The sequence below is a fragment of the Chanodichthys erythropterus genome, chromosome 14, assembly GCF_024489055.1.
Source record: "Chanodichthys erythropterus isolate Z2021 chromosome 14, ASM2448905v1, whole genome shotgun sequence".
Taxonomy (NCBI): Eukaryota; Metazoa; Chordata; class Actinopteri; order Cypriniformes; family Xenocyprididae; genus Chanodichthys; species Chanodichthys erythropterus.
The window spans coordinates 30,428,083-30,442,877 of NC_090234.1; the positions used below are offsets into that span (position 1 = coordinate 30,428,083).

The 14,795-nt window shown below is 36.7% G+C and overlaps 1 protein-coding gene across 2 annotated transcripts in view; it reads left to right on the forward strand.

Annotated features, from left to right (window-relative positions):
• The first annotated feature begins 614 nt into the window (after window positions 1-614).
• The window catches only part of tbc1d4 (TBC1 domain family, member 4), a 37,869-nt gene continuing 23,688 nt past the window's right edge, over window positions 615-14,795 (forward strand). The window contains exons 1-7 of one of the 2 annotated variants that reach the window (XM_067408540.1): window positions 615-1,721; window positions 9,167-9,772; window positions 10,120-10,209; window positions 12,349-12,453; window positions 13,393-13,525; window positions 13,613-13,704; window positions 13,799-13,909. In XM_067408540.1, coding sequence (XP_067264641.1) covers window positions 1,314-1,721; window positions 9,167-9,772; window positions 10,120-10,209; window positions 12,349-12,453; window positions 13,393-13,525; window positions 13,613-13,704; window positions 13,799-13,909 — 1,545 coding nt within the window. In that variant the 5' untranslated portion in view covers window positions 615-1,313. The remainder of the gene's footprint in view (window positions 1,722-9,166; window positions 9,773-10,119; window positions 10,210-12,348; window positions 12,454-13,392; window positions 13,526-13,612; window positions 13,705-13,798; window positions 13,910-14,795) is intronic. The other variant, XM_067408541.1, reaches the window with a different exon arrangement.

Below are 14,795 nucleotides of genomic sequence, written 5' to 3' on the forward strand. Positions count from 1 at the left end.
ATTGAATTTTACAAGTATGTTCACCCTAAACACACCCTGAACCTCACCCTTTATTTACTAGAAATGTGAAGAATGCGTTGTCCACCACAGTAAAGCCTCTTGACTCAACTTGTAGTGTGGATTATATTGGTCTATCTTTTGGACATATTTTGGACATTAAATAAAATTAGTAGGCCTGTATTATATAGGGCGAGACTAGGGCTGGTTGTAACAAGATGTCGCGACAAGGGCTCATTTAAAAAACCTGATAAAATTATGTTTTAGTATATTGTGTTCTTAATATTAAAAATTTTATATAATCATGTTTGTGTTTGATAAACAAGTGCACACACTAAAACCACACTGACATAACCAAAATGTTGAACTGTGCCCTCAGGACAACATAAATAGTTTTATATATCAATATTCACAACTGGGGCATGTTGGCCCAATATGTCAGCCTCTGGGGCAACAATGATGTAAAATAACTTTTTTGTAGCCTAAAGAGACTGAATTTCAAAAATATAAAATTTCCAGGGGAGTAATAAGTGTGGTCTAGGTCTAGCTCTAAAGAGTTCAACTATTTAAATATCCGAAGCATGAATAAAGTTCACTTGCTTTCCTCGGTCAGGCCATTGCCGTGTGTTTCCTGAAGAAGCAGGGGAGCCAGAGATCCACACTTATATATACACACACACACACACACACAGACAGGCGCGCGCTCGCGTTCAAGAGAACGCCTCTCATATGGCTGCTGCGGCCACTCCTCCTGGAACAACAGCACTCTCTGTTCTCCAACGCCGATAAATGACACAATAGCGACTAAAAAGTGATGTGCAGTGACTTTAAAGGACTCCAGCTGATCTGCAACTTTACACATGAGGCGTTTGTCCGCGGCGTCGTCCACAATCTGAGGCGTCGGGACTCGAGAAATCTGCAGGAATAAGACGCGCTTCCTTCAAGCAGTTGTATACTATTGATACACTAAAGCAAATCGTTTAACTTCATATATGGATTTTTTTAGCCGTCAAACCCTTCGAGTGGATGTTTTTTTATTTTTAAACAGTGAACTGACCTTGGAATAAAAGCCTCGGTGCATCTTAAAAGCCAGTATTATTGTAGCTTATAAGCTCCTCAGGACACACGATCCTTGCGCACTTTTGACTAAAGCGTGAGAGATCCATGTAGGCTACCATTAACGCGCCAGGGGATGTTTCCAGCTGCTTTCACATAATACTGACCGATGCATGTATGTAGTTAGGCATTTAGTGGTATTAAGGCATAGAGTTGTTGCACAAAGCAACTAAAGTCTTTGTCCCGGAGCCCTTGGAGAGATGGAGGGACAGGATGGCAAAGGGAATACTAATAATGACAGTAATCAAAAGGCAGAGAAGAGGTTTGCGCTCTGTTACATGGGCTGGTCGTCTCTGGACAGGCGAACCACGCTGCCCATGCTGCCGTGGCTGGTGGCGGAGATCCGGAGGAAAAGTGAGAAGAACGAGTCCGGTCCCGCACAGGCCAGAGAAGTTCAGCTGTGTCTCTCTCCCACTCTGATCCGCTGCGTGCCCGCAAACAGCAGCAACCCGTCCGTGTTCATATTCGAGCACAAAGCACAGTTTATATCCAGGTTTATCCACAATAGTCATGACCTGTCTTATTTTGCCTACCTTATCAGAAGTCAACCAGAGAACCCAGAGTCTGAGATGGCATGCCATGTGTTCAAAGCATGTGATCCAAATCAGGTATGTTTGGCCACTACTAATTCAGTTGTTCAGTGTTTTATCTGTTTAATGTGTTGCTCAAGGGCACAGTGGTTATAGTTTATGAATCAACAATTTCTGGGGTTCGGATTAGAGGAAGACTTCCTTTTGGTATATGAATAAATGGCATCATTCGACCATAATTTTTATTTATATATTCCAGTATAAACACCTTTTCAATTTAAATGGTTATGTATGACCTAATATCATTAATTATGTTAATCATTTTTACAGAATATTCAATGAATGCTTTCAGGGGATTGGATTAGAGGTATACTTATTGGTTCTTTTTGGTATATGAATAAATGGCATCATTTGACCATAATTTTTATTTTACTGATATTACCACCTTTTCAACTTAAATGGTTATATTCTTAAATATTGGGTGTATTGTTAAATGACCTCATTTTGTTAATTATTTTGACAGATATTCAATTAACCCTTTTTGGGGATTGGATTAGAGGTAGACTGGTTATCGGTATATGGATAAATGGCATCATTCGATCATAATTTTTATTTATTCCAATATTAACACCTTTTCAGCTTATAACTTTTCAACTTATAACTTATACATAACTCATAAATGGTTATGTATGACCTAATGTCATTAATTATTAATTATTTTTACAGATATTCGATTAACCCTTCCAGGGGATTGGATTGTAGGACTGGTTATCAGTTCTTTTTGGTATATGAATAAATGGCATCATTTGACCATAATTTTTATTTATATTTATTTATTTTACTGATATTACCACCTTTTCAACTTTAATGGTTATATTCTTAAATATCAGGTCTGTTGTTACTATGGTGTATTGCTCACACTACACAACTTGTAGTTTGTATATATATATCTATAAAAACAAACAACTTTTCTTTGTCCCCCTTTTCATCAGAGATAATGGATCATGCTAAACTTACAATGCACCCTGACGTTTAGTCTGCTGTATGATTGACAGGTCTTTGTCATTTGGATAAATGCCAGTATGTAGGGCACCGTTGCGCCAGAGGAATTAGATTTACAGGGCATCATGTAAAGACAGGTCAGATCTCTCCTGGCACACGCGGAGGAAGGATTAATCAGATCAGCTTGACAATACACACTAAGAATATTGAAATACCCTCACCCGCTCCTCTGCTCTCTGTCATGATGCCTTGAAACAACAATAATAGCCATGATGCACTGTAGTTACATCTGAGTTGTCTGTCCCATAGTATTGATTAGGGATTAGTTGTAATGTAACCCTAATGTTATTCTGCTGCTGAGCTATATTTGAGAAGCCTGGATAATGCACTTGTTGTTGTGAGTGAAACATGAATTAGAACATATAATATGATTTGCTATGCATTTACCTATTTTTAAGTATGCTTCCTGGCCAAAAAAGTCACTGTTTGGATTTAAATTGGCGAAATGGCAAATGCTAGATCATTATTGCAGTGATTATGTTTCTAGCATATATTAGTTATATTTTTGGCAACCGTTCTTCTAACCCTAATTGATGGAGTGTATAGCTTTTCATTTATTTGAACAACTGTGTAGGAAGACACATCGTGGCGATATTCCAGTATGACAATGTCCAGATTCACCTGGCTCAAATTGTGAAAGAATGATTGTGAGGGAGCATGAAGAATCATTTTCACACCTGAATTGGCACCTTTAAGTCCAGACCTTAAATTCATTGAAGGTCTTTGGGATGTGCTGGAGTAGACTTTACAGAGTGCTCGACTCTTGCATTGTCAGAAGTGTATATCTCTTTGTTTCTCTGTGAATTTCAGTTGAGAAGAAATAATTTTCTTTGCACTTGCCACATTATGTATGCTGTTTATACTATTGTTGTACATTCTCAAAGGTAAAAGTACTCAGAAGTGAATGTGAGAAAGGGAAAGTTTCTCTTCCTTGTGTTGGTCCACTTTTGAGTGCATGTTGAGCTCCAGAGGCAACATACATCACCGTCATGCATTATGCAAGAAAATGGCAACATGTGCTAGATAGTCCATGAGAAAAGTGTCTTTGCTCACATCTTAAGATGGCTGCTAGCTCATTTCGAAGTGCTACTGTGCAACCACGTGCTACTGTGTCTCTCCGGTGTTCTGAGACTGACTTGGCTGGCATTTCAGCATATAAAGATCTCCTAGCCTTAATGCTGCCCGATCAATCCTTTCCAGATGCCTGTGGAGGGACATAGTTCAACTTTTAAGGCTGTGGGGGGAACCCACTGGTCCCTTATTTATAACTCCACCTTCAGCGTGGAATAGCCCACCCAGTGTAAGGGCAACAAAGTAAGGTTATGCTTCGTTTTATAATGATATACTGTGTGCACTCAGATGCCTGGGCTCATTACACTGATAGAAGTGAAAGGAAAGCATTATCTGTGATTAAGCGACTGTGTGTTTATGCTGTGGGCAAGAAAAAAATGTCTGGGGTCCTTCTGATGCTTTTTGTTCATAGTTTATTCAGTTCAAGACGAGGCTATTTGTTTTGAAGTTTGGAGCAGTCATCAAAGTATGAAGTAAAAGCAATGTTGCACAGGATATAATGACCCACTTAAATCTGCAAGTCAGAGTTTTGGAATATGGTACAGTGTCTCACTTTATCCAGCTGCCATGAATACCCTGTAGTTGGTCTTCCTGGTACCCATAATTAGAATAACTCATGTCATGCCAATCTGCATCCAGTACAAGAAGTGACCGCTGACATGAGTGTCCTGTTCTAGTGTATTGTGATTTGGTACTGTAGAGAAAGCAAAGTTATACCTATGGTTGATCAATATTTTAATGTGGAGTATATTTTTAGGGCTGTCAAGGTTAACTTGTGTACTTTTAATGAAATGTTTAAAATATATATTTTTAATGTGCAGTTTCATCATCTTTCAGTCTTTTCTCTGTTTTCACTATAGTTTTATGTGGGTTGACTGGTAATTTCCCAAGACGCCTCCAGTGCGGTTTATTTTATGTCTTAGTTTTTAAACGGCATTCTTAAGCATTCCTACACACCCTTTAAACATAAGGTCATGGCAGCACATTGATGAAATTTTGCACATTCTTTAAATCGTGATTGAAAAATAGTGATAACCTTGTGAATTAGGAGGTTATATGCATTATGCACTAATCAGTCGATTTGAATTTCATAGATTTTTAATGAAAAGTATAATAATTTCTCATCACAGTTTAACGAAGCATTTTTCATCCAACAGCTTTGATTCATAAATCAAAGAGGTGTAACTTCCTCATCTGGTCTCAAACCTTTGTGTCATACATGTTAAAGCTTTAGTCATACACCATGGCCTCAAAAAGTATTTGAACAATTATCTGCACTTAAAAATGTATTTGCATTTGGTTACAGCAAATGAAACCAAGGTCCATTTATTTATAAACACCAAAATGCTTCAAAAATATACTATAAACTTAAACTATAAACTTACGTTTTATATTGTCATCTATTGCAATAACAAGGATTTTTCTGTTTGTACAGATAGAGAGAAAACTAATAACGTATTATAAACTTTTTTTTTTTTTTTTTTTTTTTTACAGCTTCTGTAATTCACACCCTCCTCCTTTCATCCTCACATGTTTCAGTGCAAATAATTTATTAGACTTAAAGGGGGTCTAGCCTCATCTTGCAATTGAATAATTCAGACCATTTAAGGGTTTAAAACACTGGAGAGGTCATCGAATGAAGTTTGCTGCAGGTGAATGGTTTCATTGCTCTTTTTCTTGTATGCTGGGCATGTGACCTCAACCCAGCACTGGTATGCATTGCCTTTTCAGTATCGGATTTAAAAATCTGCTTTTTGCAGATTATTCAAGCTGGTTAAACTAGGTAGTTAGAGACTTTTTGGAAAACTGTGAGTGTTCCTAGGAAATAAGTCATTTGTCAGTTAAAAACATGCAGCCACACCCTTTGTGCTGTTAACACAGGCAGCCCATTGCAGCAGACGATTGCCTGAATGATTGTTTGCTTTTCCTCCTGATCTCAAGGAGCCTTTTCTCTCAGCTGGACCGTGATTTTCCACAAGTTAGCCTCGGGGTTTTAAAGAAATGTTTGCATTAAACTGAGCTATATTTACTGACAGACGTGTAGTGGACCACAGAGGTCTTAATTGTCTTTATATTTTACTCCTGACTCACTCGTGAAGTGCCTGCAACAATTGCATAAAACCAATTGCAAAGTAAAGAAAATGTACCCATGCAGAACTTACTCCTAAACTGTTAGGCTGTTCTGGGTGGTTGCCAGGGCGTTGCTATGCGGTTGCTAAGGCATTCTGAGTGGACTTTAATGTGGTTTATAAGGTTTTCTGGATGGTTACTTTCCCAGCCTCAAGTCTCTATGATATTATGGTTCTATATATAACCCAGGTCCCTCCTTCAATGGTTTTTGCACACCAGGCAAAAATTATAAGTCTGATAGCACACCTCTTCTCAACAAGCCACATATTCTATAGAGTTACGAGCTGAAGTTTAATATGGTGGGTTCGGTGTTTGTTGTAACCTGATAGCCAATAAAAAGATGATTTATATTATGGGTGTAGTTGTGCCAGTGACTTGGGAAAGCAATAAGTCAGATGTTCTTTGCAGATGTCTGCCTCTAATGTGAAAGTTTTCATGGGTTTCAGCACATTTGTGAAGCATACCTATGTTTATCTTTGCAAGAGATAGACCGGTGTGCACAGCCTGCTGTTGTGTTTGACTTGCTCTCTATTACTGCCTTGAACAAGTAATCCATGTGACCTTGTTATGGCGCCTTGTATTTTTATGCAGCAAGCACTCTGTGGCCATTACAGGGCTTTAGTTCTTGGAAGATTTGTTTATATCGACAGTATTCTTGTTCACACTACTGCTTTGCACTCTGTGAAACGTGCTAATATGTCTCAGAGCTTGGTGTGTCTTGCAGCGATTCAAGGAAACTCAAACCTTTGTTTATACCATGCCTGAAACTTGTTTTTTTTGTTTTGTTTTTTTTTTTTTGTTATTTTTAAAGCAGATTCTTGTTAGAACTTAATTTTCTCTACTTCTGTTTGTTACCCCTGAATGTATTTACTGTTTATGTTGAGTCAGTTCAGAACTGAATCTCATACCAGGCTTATGGTAGTCATCTAGATCAGGCCAGCCAAGCATGCTTTTCCAGTCTAGCCTGAGTTGGCCTAGTGTCTGTTTAAAGTCTGTGGAGCTTCATTTCAAGTCTAGCTGGCACCAGGCCCAATTCTGTCACCAGACTCCTTTTTGTATTCTCCCAAACAAGACTTGTCTTGCTGATGTAAATCAGTTCTATTTAACGTTGCCATAACCTTGTATACACTTGAGCCTGAGAGACAAGGCAGAACATTTCTAAGTCAAGCGAGGCACAAGAGATCATGGGCGCAATATATTTTGAGGTTTATCTGACATTTGCAACCAGAATATATAGTCACTGCTGGAAAGGGTTCAAATATGCAAAAATGCTTAAACTGATGAATCTGCAGGAGCTGGAGGAATTTTCTGAAGAACAGAGCTCAGTTTAACTGCTCAGGCCAAACAAGAGACTCATGAACAACAATCACAAAACAAAAAAAAGTCGTGATTTATCAGGTAACCACACACAGTATTGAGAATCAATGGTTCACATACTTATGAATGGGGTTATTTTAATAATATACCAGTTTTAAACCCAAATCATGAATGCAGATTTGAGTATCGATGGTATAGGGACATGAGTTAGAAAAGATTCTTTCGATCACAGCTGTGACTAAATGTAATAAAGCTATGGAATGCAAATAATGTCATGTTTTAATTTGTAAAGTTAAATATTTTTTTTCCCATAATAAATTAAATTAAGTGCTACAAAGGACACTCTCTGCATGATTTCTGACCCTGCATGGGTTGTTTTATGAGTATTATGTAAATGCTGCTGGTGTCGAAACCCAAGCTGCTGTAAATCAGTTTCTTTATTGTCCCATACCTTTCTGTGAGGAGGCTAATCAAACTTCTAATTCAAATCTCAAGGTTTCCAAAAATGGTATTTCAGCAAAATTCAGGGGTTTGATTCACAAAACAGTCTTAACAGTGTAGTTCCTTTAACTACACTGTTAAATAGAACAGTAGAATGTGTTTTTTATTTAGTTTTTTTGTATTCTTCGAAATGTTCTAATCCTTTTTTTTTTTTTCAAGATTATTTTAAAGACAAAACTTTAATTATTTTCAGGAATTTAAATTCCTTCTTTAAAAAAAGCATTAATGGATTAGTCCACTTTATTTGAAAGTGAACTGATCCTTTAATAACACCTTAAAGAAAAGATGGCCTCCAACGTTTCATAAAACTTAAATGTGCTTATTTATTTAAACTTAACTTAGATGTGCTTATGTAAAATGTGAAACATCTGAGAATTTATTTTTCAAGAACTGTACTTACTGAACATTCTTACAAACTTCTTAGAATTTATCTTACATTTTGTTAATCTGCCCAGATTGTTTTTTTTTTTAACATTAGATTCTCAGCTGTTTAAAACATGAGTTCCTGGAAAAGAAAATCTTTAATACATGAAGATAAAATTAGGGATTTCAGAGTATTTTGTGTGGATATGTGTAGAGTTTCTGATTTGAACTAATGTTATAATTAAACCTATTCTCTTGCACCTACAGTAGTAGGTGCAAGAGAATATATAGTCACTGCTGGAAAGGGTTCAAATATGCAAAAATGCTTGAAAACTGATGAATCTGCAGGATCTGGAGGAATTTTCTGAAGAACAGAGCTCAGTTTAACTGCTTTAACTGGACAAACAAGGGACTCATGAACAACAATCACAAAACAAAAAAACAGTCGTGATTTATCAGGTAACCACACACAGTATTGAGAATCAATGGTTCACATACTTGTGAATGGGGTTATTTTAATAAATTCAGCTATTTTGTCTTGTGAACTAAATGCAAACATCTTTTATGTAAAATATCTTACTCAGGACAGTACTAAACAAAAAATAACAAGCATTTTTTATTATCCCTCTTATTTTATTAAAATAATTATCATTTTCACAGATTCTGCAAGGGGTTCACATACTTTTTCATGCCACTGTAGTTTCCAGATTCCTACTGATGTTCAGGCATATAAAAAGCAGAGATCTGTTTTCTTAGCTACAGGTTTCATTCTAAACTATTAATAGTAGTATCAGATACCAGAGAAGAGGTTTCTCTGATAGATTTATATCCATTTGGCTTCTTTAATGTACACTCAGGTTCCTCAGCTGTTTCTTTTTCTGATATCGTCAGTCTGTCTTGGCTTTTGTATTACTAGCTCCTGAGGGGCTGAACCTATTTAGTTATGCAACCTGCATGTCTCCCTGCAAAAGTTTAATTTAACCACTGAGCCTTTTTATGGAAGTTTTATCCTTGTTTGCCTTTCAGTGAGTTGATTTAGTATTTTTATGGTTGATCTAATGTCTTACCCTGTTCCCCAGGTGCCTGAGGTTATTAGCAGCATTCGACAGGTGTCCAAGGCTGCACTTAAGGAAGAAAGCAAGCCCAAGCAAGAGAGTGATGAGTCTTTCTACAACTCCCAGAAGTATGAAGTACTTTACTGTGGAAAAGTGACTGTCAACCACAAGAAAGCCCCTTCCACTCTAATTGACGACTGCATTGACAAATTCCGCCAACACGAGATTGAACGCAAGCGTCTGCGGCTCATCAACGGCCAGCGTAGCTCCACCGAGGCCCCCGTAGAGTTCATCATGGGTGATGACCCTTTAAGCTCCTCCCTCTGTGAAGTTGACGAACCTGAGGTAGAACCCAGCTCAACTGAGGAAGAGCTGTCTGAGTTAGGCAATGGAAAACTGACTAGCTCCTCCAGTACAGGCAGCCTGCGAGGGGCCTTTCCTGAGTGCATTTTGGAGGACTCTGGTTTTGGGGAGCAGCAGGAGATTCGTACACGCTGTAATAGCCTGGCAGGCGGCCTGCAGAAAAAACCCAGAGAGGCGGGGAAGGGGTCAACGCGTAGGAGACACGCTAGCGCGCCCAATAACGTGCAGCCGTCTGATGCTGACAAGAATCGCACAATGCTGTTCCAGGTATTTCGGTCAACTGTCCCTTTAACCTTTAAAACAGGCCTACGCATGCAAATGTTTTTTTAAAAGGCATAGTGCAAAATCTTGCTAATTAGCATGCCTGACCTCATGCAGTCACACGTTTCCCTTTTTTAGGGAAAGGTGTCTCTATGGTCATTTGGTTAAGAAATCACTTGCAGCCTCTATGACTTTGGCGTTAAGTAGGATTTTTTTGATGCAAATACAGCTCTCAAAAAACACTGTGGGCAGAGTTATCAGTTATCAGACATTTAGCATGATATTTGTGTTTTCATTCTTGGTGCTTCCTTCTCAGTAAGCAAAATATACTATCAAATGGCTCTTGTGTGCAGGTTGGACGGTTTGAAGTGAATCTCATCAGCCCTGACACCAAAACTGTGGTTCTGGAGAAGAATTTTAAGGACATCTCGTCCTGTTCACAGGTCTGTGTGTAAATGGATTAGGTTTGTTTGGTTTTAGAGATAATCTCTTTCTACGTCTCATATTTAATGTCACCATATGCCGTCTCACAGTGCTATTCAAAACAAGTACCAAGCAACTGACATGAGGTTTTGTACCAGATTTTTGTATGTTATTTAGAAAATGTATATTTTTCTTTGTCATATTTTGATGTCCTCATAAAAAGACCTTTCAAACACTGCCATATTTCTTACTGTTGTCTATGTCTTAAAGGTGCCGAAGAACATGTTTTCAAAAGATGTAATATAAGTCTTAGGTGTCCCCTGAATGTGTCTGTGAAGTTTCAGCTCAAAATACCCCATAATTTTTTTTTAATAAATTTGTTTAACTGCCTATCATTATAAATGCGCAGATTCAGGCTGCGGCCCCTTTAAATCTTGTGCTTCACGGCCCAAGAGCTTGCGCTTGCCTTAAACACCATAAACAAAGTTCACACAGCTAATATAACCCTCAAAATGGATCTTTACAACGTGTTCGTCATGCAACATATCAGATCATGTAAGTATGGTATTTATTTGGATGTTTACATTTGATTCTGAATGAGTTTGATAGTGCTCCGTGGCTAAAGCTAACATTACACACTAGGTCTTTTAAACAAATGAGATTTATATAAGAAGGAGGAAACAATGATGTTTGAGACTCATTGTATGTCATTTCCATGTACTGAACTCTTGTTATTCAACTATGCCAAGATAAATTCAATTTTTGAATCTAGGGCACCTTTAAGTTAAAAGTGCATGTTTTGCATATCAGAACAGTGATCTGAATATTAAGGCAATAAGTCACTCAAGGTCATGAGTTACAGTGATTTTATTCATTGTTCAAATATTAGTTCACTTTAACCCCAAGCTTTAATCACCCTCAAGCCATCCTAGCTGTATATGACTTTCTTCTTTCTGATGAACACAATTGGAGTTATATTATTAAATATCCTGACCTAAATATCTAGCTTCCACCAGACCACCTTTCATATTCAACTTACGAAAAAGCATATACGACGTCGCTGCAGTTACGCTTTTTTTCGTTAGTTGAATATTGAAGACGTAGGATGTAGCGTAAGCGCTTTGAACTGCGAGAGGTGTTAAATTTTCTTCATAAGTTGAATACGGAAGGCAGTCTGGTGGAAGCTAGATATTTTACTTGTTAAATATGGATATTTTTCCTACACAAATGCATCACTTCGCTTCAGAAGGCCTTTATTAACCCCCTGGACCCGTATGGAGTACGTTTATAATGGATGGAAGCACTTTCTTGAGCTTCAAACTCGTTGGCCCCGTTCACTGCCATTATAAAGCTTGGATGCGTAAGGATATTTATTAATATTTATCCGACTGTGTTCATCAGAAAGAAGAATGACATATACACCTATATACATCAGTATTATTAATATTATTATGGTAAAATCATTGTAATGCACATCCTTAAGTGCTTATTGGTTTCATAAAATGACAGCAACAGAAATATGATCAAAATTATGTGTACCAATAATACCAACAAGGTGGTGCATTCATATAAAACTCAATTGATGTGCAATCACTCTTTCAAACATGGTTCATCCAATCAGATTTCAGAGCTAGAATAATTTGTTTTATGAAGTGAATGTTTACACTGTTCTATTAATTGCTAAGTTCCACCATCAATTCGGTACTCGTGCATGGTTATCTCATCACATCCGCACACATCTGCGAAGGGTGCGCACATAGAGAGGCATGTTTCATTTAGCGAATCGATTAATCTTTTGCATCTCCATGCACTTGAATGGACACATACACACAAAATGATGTCAAAATACCAGTCTCTGCAAGTATTCTTGTAAACACAGTCTGTGATGTCTTAAGTGAATGTAAAGAGCTGAGAAAGAAATCAGATGTGTATGATTATATTTTATAAATTCTGTATCATTCAAAATATTGAATTTCATTTAAAAGTCTAATATTAATACAATTATGCAAAAATAAGCTCATTTAAAATAATAAATAAATAATTTTCAAAAAGTATTTTCGGGTTCTGTTTTCTGCCCGGTGCATCTAGAATGTTCTGTTTTGGCCCAGAATTTTGTATGTATGTTTGTCCTTTATGGATGTCATTCTTTGTGCCTGCAGGGTGTTAAACAGACAGATCACTTTGGCTTTATTTGTCGGGATGTGGTGGAGTCTGGCCCAGCCCAGTATGTGTGTTACGTGTTCCAGTGCGCTAGTGAGTCTCTGGTGAGTCCTGACCTGCTTGCAGCACCTGTTGTCACCACACTGATTAATTATTCATCCTAAGGTACAATGGAAACAATGACTCTCCCTTGCCTGTCTTGTGGACATTACCTTTAGTACGCTGATTTCCCTGCCAACTGAATGCCACCCAGAGGATGAATAGGATTAGACCTGTGTTTTTGCACATGATGTACAGATAAGGTCTCTTTGTACTGTAATGCAAACATTAAGGATTTTCCTTGTTTTTGGTCTATATGGATCCTTTGCTGTTGATTATCTTAATGTAGACTACTTCCTTGATTTCTAAAAAAAAACAAAAAAACAAAACAAATGAAATGTTTTGACTGAATGTACAGCACCATAAATAAATGTTTAAAATATAAAACTAATAATTCTTAAGCGGAACACGTGTTACCACTTACACATTTATCTGTGAAAAGATATCATATGATCTTTCAACTCATGTCATGGCCATGACAAGCACATGATATGCATTAGAATGAATAACCAGAAGTTAATTTGTGTGGAAAGGTTATCCCTTTTCAAAATGACACTTGAACACCAGATCTGGTTTTAGAAATTTTATCGAAGATAAAATTTAAAAACCTATTTTAATCATTTTTCCCTCTTTCTCTGCATGAATATAGCCAGGGTAACTGGAATGCCATTAAACTATAAACAAACTTCACAAATCAATTTTTTTATTATTATTATTAATGAACAATTAATATGTGTGTGTTTTTATATCAAAAATACATATTTCTGTTTTAAATCCTCATGTATGATTAGCTTAAAGACTTTAATTGTAAGTCTATTATTGTATCATTTTTTTATTTTATTTGTGTAGTTAATATATATCTTTTTTCAAAGTAATTGACAACATTGATGCCATGTGTAGAACTTAAGTTTGACCAAGAAACTTACTTTTTACTTTTTTCTCAGGTGGATGAAGTAATGCTCACCCTGAAACAAGCCTTTAGCACGGCAGCAGCTATGCAGAGCTCCAAGAACCAAGTCAAACTGTGTGAGGATTGTCCAATGCATGACTTGCACAAGCTCTGTGAGAGAATAGAAGGTAAAACCACCAGCTTCCATCAACTCACTCAATGTACTCGCCTCAGTTTTAGCACAATATTCCAGTGTGTCTCTCTCAATGTCCCAGGCTTGTATCCTCCCAGGGCGAAACTAGCCATTCAGAAGTACCTGTCCCAACTGAGCGACAATGAGCAGGTCAACATATTCGAAAGGGTGCAGGTAGGCATACCAGGAGATATTTTGCAAACAAAGTAACTAAATATAATTTTATTCCAATTCTCTATTAAATATTTAGTTTATATTTTCTCATTAGAAAATGAAGCCAGCATCCGATCATGAAGAAAACGAGCTTGTGATTCTTCACCTCCGACAGTTGTGTGAGACCAAGCAGAAATCTCATGTTCATATTGGAGAGGTCCCACAGGTAGCAAAACTACACAAACAACAAAAATGCACCACTTACTTTGCCCACCCACGCTACCTTGCAGAGTCATGAAACTGTGACCTCCCTGTAATTGGATAAGACAGATTGTAAGAGTCATCAGAACATAGCTATAGATTAGAACCGAGCTCCTGAATGAATGCAGCTGCCCTTCTGAACATGTGCAAGACACTGTACATTTTCAGAATAGATCACCTCTGTGAACATTCGTCTTATCTAACTGCTTTTAAAGTCGACATGAAATCAATAAGACAGTTTGATCCCCATTTACTTTTTTAATTCATTCCTGGTCTTATTGTTAACAAATCATTAGTGCACGTTATAACTCGTGTTTTCAGCTGATGCCACTTAGCTAGGATGTCTGGCTATTAGATAATGTATATTAGATCAAAATAATCATTAAAAAAAATGTTTTATGTGTATATATATAATATAATATAATAATATAATATAATATAATATAATATAATATATATATATATATATATATATAACAAATTATAATTATTTTATTTTATGAATAAAATTGACAGTCAAAGTGAAATTAAAGTGAAAGTAAAGATGCTTACAATGTTAATGTTTTAATTATGTACATTTTCTATTTAAACTTTGTATTCATTCAAGAAAGTGGTTTCCACAAAAAATATTAAGCAAACAGTATCTGATAATTAAATAGAAAATGGTTGTTTTAAATTGTAAAAAATATTTCGTAATAGTATTGTTTTACTGTATTTTTGATCATATAAATGTACTTTTTTTAAAAGTATATATTCATATATATTTCTGTTTTTTTATATACATATTGCCAACATTTTTTAGACACCTGCCTTTACATGCACATTTTCATTTCATGAACTTTAATGACATC